Source organism: Eubalaena glacialis, chromosome 14 (assembly GCF_028564815.1).
Source record: "Eubalaena glacialis isolate mEubGla1 chromosome 14, mEubGla1.1.hap2.+ XY, whole genome shotgun sequence".
In the NCBI taxonomy this organism is placed as follows: domain Eukaryota; kingdom Metazoa; phylum Chordata; class Mammalia; order Artiodactyla; family Balaenidae; genus Eubalaena; species Eubalaena glacialis.
In genome coordinates, this window is record NC_083729.1 from 83,435,283 (window position 1) to 83,447,315 (window position 12,033).

Here is a 12,033-nt window from a genome sequence, read left to right on the forward strand (position 1 = left end):
TACATGTGAGAAGTTCATACACGGTGAATCACTTCCCTGTCACTTAAACTCTGAAGTGTAATACGATCACGGTAGGCAATGAAAACATGTACGTGAAGTCTCAGAGGCACAAAAATTCGTGAGTGGAAACCGATAAAAGATTGGCAGGACTGTTTTCTAAGAAAGCAAAGAGCCGACAGCTGAGGCACGAAGCGTTTCTTCTGCACCCCAGGGATTCTTACCTGATGCCTAATCTTCATGCTGGCCAGGGGAGTCAAATATTTATGTTCTAGATACCAGGCTCGCTCCTGGAACACCAGTTTGGTTCCATATAGCAGACAAAACTAAGGGGTGGGGGAAGAGGAGAGAAATGGAAAAATATGTTAGAAAACGCAGAATCTAAGGAGGCGAATGAGAAATAGCGTAATATTACATTTCATAAAATCGTAACAGTTAATACATACTTAATGAAAATGGTCATATTTTGTTTTTTTTAATTTTTATTTTATATTGGAGTATAGTTGATTAACAATGATGTGTTAGTTACAGGTGTACAGCAAAGTGATTCAGTTATACCCATACAAGTTTCTGTTCTTTTTCAAATTCTTTTCCCATTTAGGTTATTACAAAATATTGAGCCAAGGTCTCTGTGCTATACAGTAGGTCTTTGCTGGTTATCTATTTTAAATATAGTAGAGTGTACATGTCAATCCCAAACTCCCAATCTATCCCTTCCCCTGCTTTCCTCCTGGTAACCATAAGTTTGTTCTCTAAGTCTGAAAATGGTCACATTTTGGACATGCAGTATATGTTTTATTTTTATTATTTTTTTTTTCAAATTCTTAAACATCTTTATTGAAGTATAATTGCTTTACAATGGTGTGCTAGCTTCTGCTTTACAACAAAGTGAATCAGTTACACATATACATATGTTGCCATATCTCTTCCCTCTTGCATCTCCCTCCCTCCCACCCTCCCTATCCCACCCCTCTAGGTGGTCACAAAGCACCGAGCTGATCTCCCTGTGCTATGCGGCTGCTTCCCACTAGTTATCTATTTTACATTTGGTAGTGTATATATGTCCATGACACTCTCTCACCCTGTCACATCTCACCCCTCCCCCTCCCCATATCCTCAAGTCCATTCTCTAGTAGGTCTGTGTCTTTATTCCCATCTTGCCACTAGGTTCTTCATGACCTCTTTTTTTTTTTTTTTTCCCTTAGATTCCATATATATGTGTTAGCATACTGTATTTGTTTTTCTCTTTCTGACTTACTTCACTCTGTATGACAGACTCTAACTCCATCCACCTCATTACAAACACCTCCATTTCACTTCTTTTTATGGCTGAGTAATATTCCATTGTATATATGTGCCACATCTTCTTTATCCATTCATCCAATGATGGACACCTAGGTTGCTTCCATGTCCTGGCTATTGTAAACAGAGCTGCAATGAATATTTTGGTACATGACTCTTTCTGAATTATGGTTTTCTCAGGGTATATGCCCAGTAGTGGGATTGCTGGGTCATATGGTAGTTCTATTTTTAGTTTTTTAAGGAACCTCCATACTGTTCTCCATAGTGGCTGTATCAATTTACATTCCCACCAACAGTGCAAGAGTGTTCCCTTTTCTCCACACCCTCTCCAGCATTTATTGTTTCTAGATTTTTTGATGATGGCCATTCTGACCGGTGTGAGATGATACCTCATTGTAGTTTTGATTTGCATTTCTCTAATGATTAATGATGTTGAGCATTCTTTCATGTGTCTGTTGGCAATCTGTATCTCTTCTTTGGAGAAATGTCTATTTAGGTCTTCTGCCCATTTTTGGATTGGGTTGTTTGTTTTTTTGTTATTGAGCTGCATGAGCTGCTTGTAAATCTTGGAGATTAATCCTTTGTCCGTTGCTTCATTTGCAAATATTTTCTCCCATTCTGAGGGTTGTCTTTTGGTCTTGTTTATGGTTTCCTTTGCTGTGCAAAAGCTTTTAAGTTTCATTAGGTCCCATTTGTTTATTTGTGTTTTTATTTCCATTTCTCTAGGACCTGGGTCAAAAAGGATCTTGCTGTGACTTATGTCATAGAGTGTTCTGCCTATGTTTTCCTCTAAGAGTTTGATAGTGTCTGGCCTTACACTTAGGTCTTTAATCCATTTTGAGTTTATTTTTGTGTATGGTGTTAGGGAGTGTTCTAATTTCATACTTTTACATGTACCTGTCCAATTTTCCCAGCACCACTTATTGAAGAGGCTGTCTTTTCTCCACTGTATATGCTTGCCTCCTTTATCAAAGATAAGGTGACCATATGTGCGTGGGCTTATCTCTGGGCTTTCTATCCTGTTCCATTGATCTATATTTCTGTTTTTGTGCCAGTACCAAACTGTCTTGATTACTGTAGCTTTGTAATATAGTCTGAAGTCAGGGAGCCTGATTCCTCCAGCTCCATTTTTCGTTCTCAAGATTGCTTTGGCTATTCGGGGTCTTTTGTGTTTCCATACAAATTGTGAAATTTTTTGTTCTAGTTCTGTGAAAAATGCCAGTGGTAGTTTGATAGGGATTGCATTGAATCTGTAGATTGCTTTGGGTAGCAGAGTCATTTTCACAATGTTTATTCTTCCAATCCAAGAACATGGTATATCTCTCCATCTATTTGTATCATCTTTAATTTCTTTCATCAGTGTCCTATAATTTTCTGCATACAGGTCTTTTGTCTCCTTAGGAAGGCTTATTCCTAGGTATTTTATTCTTTTTGTTGCAATGGTAAACGGGAGTGTTTTCTTAATTTCACTTTCAGATTTTTCATCATTAGTATACAGGAATGCAAGAGATTTCTGTGCATTAATTTTGTATCCTGCTACTTTACCAAATTCATTGATTAGCTCTAGTAGTTTTCTGGTAGCATCTTTAGGATTCTCTATGTATAGTATCATGTCATCTGCAAACAGTGACAGCTTTACTTCTTCTTTTCCGATTTGGATTCCTTTTATTTCTTTTTCGTCTCTGATTGCTGTGGCTAACACTTCCAAAACTATGTTGAATAATAGTGGTGAGAGTGGGCAACCTTGTCTTGTTCCTGATCTTAGTGGAAATGGTTTCAGTTTTTCACCATTGAGGACAATGTTGGCTGTGGGTTTGTCATATACGGCCTTTATTATGTTGAGGAAAGTTCCCTCTATGCCTACTTTCTGCAGGACTTTTATCATAAATGGGTGTTGGATTTTGTCGAAAGCTTTCTCTGCATCTATTGAGATGATCATATGGTTTTTCTCCTTCAATTTGTTAATATGATGTATCACGTTGATTGATTTGCGTATATTGAAGAATCCTTGCATTCCTGGAATAAACCCCACTTGATCATGGTGTATGATCCTTTTAATGTGCTGTTGGATTCTGTTTGCTAGTATTTTGTTGAGGATTTTTGCATCTATGTTCATCAGTGATATTGGCCTGTAGTTTTCTTTCTTTGTGACATCTTTGCCTGGTTTTGGTATCAGGGTGATGGTGGCCTCGTACAATGAGTTGGGGAGTGTTCCTCCCTCTGCAATATTTTGGAAGAGTTTGAGAAGGATAGGTGTTAGCTCTTCTCTAAATGTTTGATAGAATTCGCCTGTGAAGCCATCTGGTCCTGGGCTTTTGTGTGTTGGAAGATTTTTAATCACAGTTTCAATTTCAGTGCTTGTGATTGGTCTGTTCATGTTTTCTATTTCTTCCTGGTTCAGTCTCGGCAGGTTGTGCATTTCTAAGAATCTGTCCATTTCTTCCATGTTGTCCATTTTATTAGCATAGAGTTGCTTGTAGTAATCTCTTATGATCGTTTGTATTTCTGCAGTGTCAGTGGTTACTTCTCCTTTTTCATTTCTAATTCTATTAATTTGAGTCTTCTCCTTTTTTCTCTTGATGAGTCTGGCTAATGGTTTATCAATTTTGTTTATCTTCTCAAAGAACCAGCTTTTAGTTTCATTGATTTTTGCTATTGTTTCCTTCATTTCTTTTTCATTTATTTCTGATCTGATCTTTATGATTTCTTTCCTTCTGCTAGCTTTGGGGTTTTTTTGTTCTTCTTTCTCTAATTGCTTTAGGTGCAAGGTTAGGTTGTTTATTCGAGATGTTTCCTGTTTCTTGATGTAGGCTTGTATTGCTATAAACTTCCCTCTTAGAACTGCTTTTGCTGCATCCCATAGGTTTTGGATCATCGTGTCTCCATTGTCATTTGTTTCTAGGTATTTTTTGATTTCCCCTTTGATTTCTTCAGTGATCACTTCGTTATTAAGTAGTGTATTGTGTAGCCTCCATGTGTTTGTATTTTTTACAGATCTTTTCCTGTAATTGATATCTAGTCTCATAGCGTTGTGGTCGGAAAAGATACTTGATACGATTTCAATTTTCTTAAATTTACCAAGGCTTGATTTGTGACCCAAGATATGATCTATCCTGGAGAATGTTCCATGAGCACTTGAGAAAAATGTGTATTCTGTTGTTTTTGGGTGGAATGTCCTATAAATATCAATTAAGTCCATCTTGTTTAATGTATCATTTAAAGCTTGTGTTTCCTTATTTATTTTCATTTTGGATGATCTGTCCATTGGTGAAAGTGGGGTGTTAAAGTCCCCTACTATGATTGTGTTACTGTCGATTTCCCCTTTTATGGCTGTTAGTATTTGCCTTATGTATTGAGGTGCTCCTATGTTGGGTGCATAAATATTTACAATTGTTATACCTTCCTCTTGGATCGATCCCTTGATCATTATATAGTGTCCGTCTTTGTCTCTTGTAATTGTCTTTATTTTAAAGTCTATTTTGTCTGATATGAGAATTGCTACTCCAGCTTTCTTTTGATTTCCATTTGCATGGAATATCTTTTTCCATCCCCTCACTTTCAGTCTGTATGTGTCTCTAGGTGTGAAGTGGGTCTCTTGTAGACAGCATATATATGGGTCTTATTTTTGTATCCATTCAGCCAGTCTGTGTCTTTTGGTGGGAGCATTTAATCCATTTACATTTAAGGTAATTATCGATATGTATGTTCCTATTCCCATTTTCTTAAATGTTTTGGGTTTGTTATTGTAGGTGTTTTCCTTCTCTTGTGTTTCTTGCCTAGAGAAGTTCCTTTAGCATTTGTTGTAAAGCTGGTTTGGTGGTGCTGAACTCTCTCAGCTTTTGCTTGTCTGTAAAGGTTTTAATTTCTCCATCAAATCTGAATGAGATCCTTGCTGGGTAGAGTAATCTTGGTTGTAGGTTTTTCTCCTTCATCACTTTAAGTATATCCTGCCACTCCCTTCTGGCTTGCACTTAAGGATCTATAAGAGAGTTCTTTCAACTCTGACAGAACGTGTTTCACCACTGCTGTTTCTATGTCACTCGAATCCCTGGTTTTCTCATGCATGTTGCTCAGTAGTTTTAGCCCATCCACTTTCCCACTTTTGGAAATGCTGGCCAAAGGAGAGCCTTTGGTATCAGAAGAGCAGCATTTCAAACTGCAGTCCTCATCTGCAACAGGCGGTTCTACTACAACTGGGTTTTCTTTATGTTTGCACTGATACTTCGGATCTTGGGCTGTTTGCTTTTCGAATGTAACAGAGCTTGATTTGTAGCCCCACCTTTTATTATTGAGTTCTCACTGGAAATGCTTGATGGTGTGTTAAATTTTGGAGAAAGACCATCATTTCTAAAATCTGATTGGGGTTTTCGGACAAGAGTTGACACTTTAAGATCAGAGAGATTAACCTGAGACGTCTCAGTTCCAGGCTCTACTGTCTTGGTACAATCCATCAAGTGGTCTGTGTGTGAGTTAGTAATGAGGGTCTTCGGCTTTGCTTTTACCTTAGTGTTTGTGGCAGGATACCTAGAATACTTTACCTTTTCATTTTTCTGCACAGGTAACATGTTCTCTGTTCTATCGAAAGCATCTGTAATTTCAAGGACACTGTTATCAGACTCTGAACTATGATCTATGGGATCCAGATCACTGCTTCCATCATCATCAGAAGTGGTACAGATACTAATGGAATCACTTCGCTTTTCTTCATCACCTGCTCCAATATAGCAGAGCTGCACTTTTGAACTACACACCAGACCTCGCTGGAGTTTCTTCTTCTCCCCAGAACGTTTAGAGAGCAAGGCACCCTCAGACAAGCCCAGTAAAGAGTCACAATTTGAAGTCTCAAATTCTTTCTTTGCAGTGTTTTTTGCACAAGAAGAAAATAGGAAACTTCCTGGGGCAGAGCTGGGCCCTGTGAGGCTGTTTGCTATCCGGGAAAGTTCATTAGAGGCCTGCTTATCAGATACATCCCCAGAAATAAAGTTTAGGCCAAGGTTCTCTGGAATCTTTCCCCTCCGTTCTTCCTTATGTGCTTCAAATTGCATGTGGCCCTTTTTCACACTAGTCCTTTTTGGATTATCAGAGCTCTTTCTGGCTAGAGACTTAGCACAAGGTTTTTCCTTCTCATCTGCAGAATGTTCAGAGTCAAAAGCCAGAGATTTCAAGCAGCCATTAAGCAACAGGTCATGTTCTGATTCAGGGTCATTTGTACAGTCCTCAAACGGCATATCCTCCTCACTGTCCAACTTGAGTGAACTGGTGACACATTTTCGGTTCTTCGACCCTTTGGGAACATCATACTGCTCAGCAAGACCAACACTGGCTTCCCATTTACTCAAAATTTTCTGAGGAACCTTATGCCTATATCCTTTTTCTTTCTGCTTCCCTCTTCTCCTAAGGACAGGTAGCTCTTCAAATTGATGTCCGCCTTCAAACATGACGATTGCTTTTCCAGCCACCCAGGCTCTCTCAGAAGGATCTCCAAAAGCCTCCACGTAGTACTGTCGATAGGGCCTCCGGTTAGAAACTTTCATTTTTGAGTGTGTGTTAATCAACGGATCAGAACAAATCCTGCAGGGCCACCAAGGGCGTCTCTTGAATTTTGCCCAGATGAGATCTCCAACTTCATACTTCAGCGGCGTAGCCTTTTTCTTGGGCTGACAAAATGGCAATTCCTGTGAAGTAGATGATGATGAAGTTCCAGGTAATTCTAGCATGTTTCCTAATGTACTGGTACTGGAGTCTGGATCATCCGAAAGGGCTGTCCTTGTCTTCAGGGGCATCTAAATTCACTGGATTGGAAAAGGGCAGCAGACAATTTCTTCTAGGTAGTTCACAGGTCTGATCCATCCTGGGCCAGCATCAACCGTGCCCCGCGCCCCCTCCCGGGCCGGCTGGGGGGAGGGGGTGACCCTCATTACACTGGGGCGCGAGCGGAGCGGTGGGGAGAGCGCGGAGCCGCTCGCCGCACCCCCCTCCCCCCGCGTCTCTCTTCAGGGGAGAAGGCAGCGAGTGCGACCTGCCCCGGCCTATTCCGCCGCCGCCTCCTCCTCCTCACACCCCCACCGCGCGCGCCCCCGCGGCGGCGCGAGCGACCGAGCGCTTCGCGCCGGCCCGCCTATGTTTTATATTTTGAAACCACTCTATGGAGAAATTTAAAGCATATATAAAATTAGAAAAAATAGCATAACCAACTTCCATGTCTCCATCCCCCCAGTTCAACAAATATTAACTCACAGCCAGTCTTGCTTCATCTACAATCTCATCTAATTCTTCCCCACCCCAGGTTACTTAGAATCAAAGTCCACTCATAATATATTTTTAAAAATAAATGTAATATTTCTCTTTGCTTTCTTTCTCGATTCATGAAAGACTATTTTCTAAATGCACATTCTGAATAATATCATCTTGATATTTTCCATTGAGCATGGTTTGATTAGACTTTCATAAAAATAGCATTCCTCACTTGCATTTTGTTTCAATACGTTTTTCCTATCACGTTTCTGAAACCTACACGCAGACCTCCGTCATGACATCAGTGGCATCCAGATGAGTTTTCCTGTATCAACAAGTAACTTTTAAGTTAACTATTCTTTAGCATTTCATATTTAATAATTCCAAAATTATACAAACATCGAGATAATAGTATAAGGTACCTCCATGTCTATATCATCCAGCTTTAATAGCTATCAACTCATAGCCAATCTTGTTTTATCTCTACTCCCACCTGTTCCCCCCTTTCCATATTATTGTGAGGCAAAGTTCAATTGTTATCATCTCTAGGTTTGGAGGGAAGAGAGCTATGTCGATCCTGGAAGAGAGAGCTATGTTGACAGGTCCCCTTAGAAGAGCTGTGACCTTCAGCCAAGGAACACAGAAACCCCAAGGTGATCCCACAAGAAGGCAGGCAGGGGGCAGGCATATCCCAACCTCATTCTCCTCCCCATCTCCAGTCTCTAGCTGGGGCTTCCTGTTCTCAGAACCTAACTGGATCCAGAGGGCAAGGATTCCTCTGATGCAAGTTACGTAGATCAATTTCCTGGGCCCAGAGCAAGGTGGAGAAGGGTGGAGAGTAGAGCTGGAAAAGCAAAGGGAGGATGTCTGGCACAAATTCCATCTCTAACACCCCTGAGAGGTGGTCATCCAGCCTTAGTCCAGTCCTATCTCAAGTTCAAGTTCACTTGGTCCCACACAGCCCCGACTGCTGACACCATTCCCACGTTTCATCCCAGAAGGCCGCCTTTAACCGGTGTCACACTGCACTGCCTGACTATGTCTGCTCTGCCCTTCTGTCGACTCCTGACTTGTCCTCCTGTTGACAGTCTGTGGTTCTTGTGTATGTGATGCTCAGAACCACTTTTCTGGCTTTGAACTTTTTCTTTTCTCCTTGAACACAGTTGGACTGTCCTTTGGCTACCCTCTTTTCTTGTCCTGGGAAACAGGCGTCCTGGTTCTTGGTGGCGACCAGAATACCACCTGGAGGTCCAGATACCATCAGCCCAGCCTCAGGTCCTCAAACAGAACCTGAATGTGTTTCCTTTTATGTTTCAGAGATGGGAGCTCAGTGCATTAAGAGGCATCCAGTTCTCCCATCCACTGTTGGAAGAACCACTGCATACTGAACCACTTGTCTATGTGGAATATGAATTTATGGATTGTTAACTCTGTCGGAAAGGGATCTTGTCCTGCTCATCTCTGTATGCCTAGGGTCTGGGAAAAAAGCTGATACACTGTAAGAGATTGGCTGACATCCAATTTCCTGTATACCTCATAGCTATTAATCCTGTAACTTTTGCTGCCTAAGGAGCAAAGCAGGAGTGTATGAAAGTATCCAGATAACAACCCTTAACAATTTAAAGATAAGTTTCACATCTCTGCTTAGGCATTCTTTCTCCAGAGGATCAGCCTTCACAGACTGCCATTTTCTCACAACGCAGCTTCCAGCTCTTGTGCCACTTTGGACCTGGTGGCCTCTTCTAAATGCTTAATTCTCTCCTTCAAGGTGTCTCACGGGACTGAACACAGTATCCAGATGTTTCCTCATCACTGTAGTGTCAGTAGCACCATCGCTGTCCTGGTTTGGGACTCTATACTTTTACAAGCAAAGTTAAGATGGAATTTGCTTTTATGACAGTCACATGTTTTTTGAAGAAATGAGTGAAAGAATATATGCAATTTGGTTTACATCAAATGTTTGCTCATTTAACACTCCTACTATGCCTTTTCTCCTATGAACCGTTTTCAACCAACCCATACATACACATACACATCCCTAAAGGGATGATTTTAAATTTATTCTCTTAAAGTATCATCTTGCTGATATGACTTACCTCAAATCCCCAAAATCTCTATGAATATTGATTCAATCACCTCACGTGTTTATGTCATTTACAGATTTGTCAGTCCCATCTTTGTCTTTATATCATAGAACTCAACTGATAGGTCTATATCTTTTCAATCAAGTATTTGAGAATCTATTTAATAGACTCTCGTCTAACTCATATTTCTCTAGCTTGTACAAAAGGATAGCCTAAGAGTCTGGAAAGTGCTGTGCAAAATCAAGATACATCAACTTCCCCAGATTTTGTCTTCTAGCAACCTGATTAAGAAAGGAAATAAGGTTAGTTTAGCAAGGCTTAGCCACAGTGAACACAGACACGGTCCTAGTGACCATCTTTTTCTAATCACTCATAAACTATCTTGAATAGCCTTTCCTAGCATTTTAACTTGGATTTATAAATTCTATAGTTTCCCCAATCTATTTTTTCTTTTTCTTTTTTTTTAACGTGGGCATTTGCTCATTTACAGTTTCCTGACATCTCTTTTGTCCTCCTTGGTTTCAAATGTCTCACAACTGTGTCCTTCCCAATTCAGAGAGAAGATGAGGACATTCTAGGAGACAAGTAGGTCTGCTTTCTGTTTGCATTTATTAACATCAAAGCTTTCTTCCCCAGACCAGGTGTCTGTCTCTTCAAACTCTGAGCGTAGCTAAAAATAGCCTTTTAAATCTTCATCAGATTATTCGTCAAGCCTCACATTAGGGTGGGATTTGACCATCCTGACATTTATTAAATGCTACCCTTTTGTATTTATCCCTGGACAAGCGTCTCCCCCCATCACCATGCTTCTCATTTATATAGCTTCCTTAGACTTATGGCCATCAGAGAGTCCTCTCCACACTTATCTTGGTTTCTTTAAATGTGTGCCAAATTACACCTTTTTTTTGGTATCTATTGTATTGTCAGATTAATATTTTACTGTTTTTCTTACTCTCAAGCCCATGTGCCCCTATGAAATCTCTGCCCATAGAATCATAATAACCAATATTTTTTAAGCACCTACTATGTGCCAGGCACTGCAAGGTATTTACATTCACCTCATTTAGTCTTCACAATAATCCTGAATGTAGCCATAACTCCTGGACAGAGTAAATGGAGAAGCTATTCGAGGAACTGAAAAATAAATATTGATAGTAGGCAGATTTGGGAAGAAGACTAAAATTCAAAGTACCACCAAACAGGTGATGAGTTTAGTTTTTTTTTCCTAGTCCTCAAGCTGCTTGTCCTTGGAGACAGGCGTGCATCAGACCAAGATAAGTAAACCCCAGATTCCGGAAGGAGGATGGAAAAGGGAGCCCTGGGGAACCAGAGAGTACCGAGGAGGTCATGGAGATGGAGGGCTTGGGAAAGTAAGCCCATAAAGTTGTTTATGAACTTCTGGGCTCAACCCCAGGTGTACATACACGGATCTAACACACATCAGTACACAAAACACTTTGAGAACTGAACTAGCAAATAGATGAAAATGCAGGTGCCAGACTGGCCACTGTGTGGTGCATACGTGGGACAGAACAGAATAGTACAGCAAAGGCTTTGAAGACTAAACTGACATTGGAACCACAGTGAACAGAAGGTGAGTTGCAACTTGCAGCCCAAACAACCAGATACATTCATTGCTGAAACAAAAATATTAACGTTCTCCATGGGATTTAAACAAGACCCAGGATCTCATAACATAATATTCAAAATGTCTAGGAAATGGGGAATTCCCTGGTGGTCCAGGGGTTAGGACTCGGCGCTTTCACTGCCGAGGGTCCGGGTTCCATCCCTGGTCGGGGAACTAAGATTCTGCAAGCTGTGAGGTGCAAAAACCAAAATGTGCAGGAAATAATTTTTTAAAGTTCAGCATGTGAAGGACAAGGGAAATGTAACTTGCATAGGAAAAGATAATCAACAGACACCAACAGAAAAATGACACAGCTGTTGGAATTATCTAGCAAAAGGCTTAAATCAGCTATTATAAAAATTTTTCAACAAGTGATCACAAACCCTCTTGAAACAAATGGTAATGTTTCAGCACAGAAATAGAAGATGTAAAGGAGAATCAAATGGAAATTTTAGAAGTAAAAATTACAATGATCAAAATAAAAATGGGCTTAACATCAGAATAGGGGAAACAGAGGAGAGTCAGTGAGCTGGAAGATAGAATAACAGAAATTATTTGAACAATAGAGAGAAAATAGACCAAAAAAAAGAACAGAGCCTCAGGGACCTGTGGGACTATAACAAAAGATCTAACCTTCATGTCACTAGAGTCCCGGAAGGAGAAAAGGAAGAAGGCAGGGCTGAAAAAGTACTTGATGACTTAATGGCTGAACAAGTCCTCAAATTTGGGGAAAACCCCCACAAATACGCAGGTTTCAGAAGCTTGGTGAACCCCAAACACAATAAACAC

At 40.4% G+C, this 12,033-nt stretch overlaps 2 protein-coding genes across 2 annotated transcripts in view; both read right to left on the reverse strand.

Moving 5' to 3' along the window:
* ACOXL (acyl-CoA oxidase like) overlaps positions 1–12,033 on the reverse strand; it is a 340,428-nt gene that overhangs the window by 33,586 nt on the left and 294,809 nt on the right. The window contains 1 exon segment of the mRNA XM_061210908.1: positions 222–323. Within this exon segment, the coding sequence (XP_061066891.1) occupies positions 222–323 (102 nt within the window).
* On the reverse strand, positions 750–7,329 carry LOC133074711 (histone-lysine N-methyltransferase, H3 lysine-36 specific-like). Its single transcript, XM_061168654.1, is given in 3 exon segments — positions 750–755; positions 5,269–5,516; positions 5,519–7,329. Coding segments are annotated over 3 exon segments (1,818 nt in total). The 5' UTR covers positions 7,083–7,329.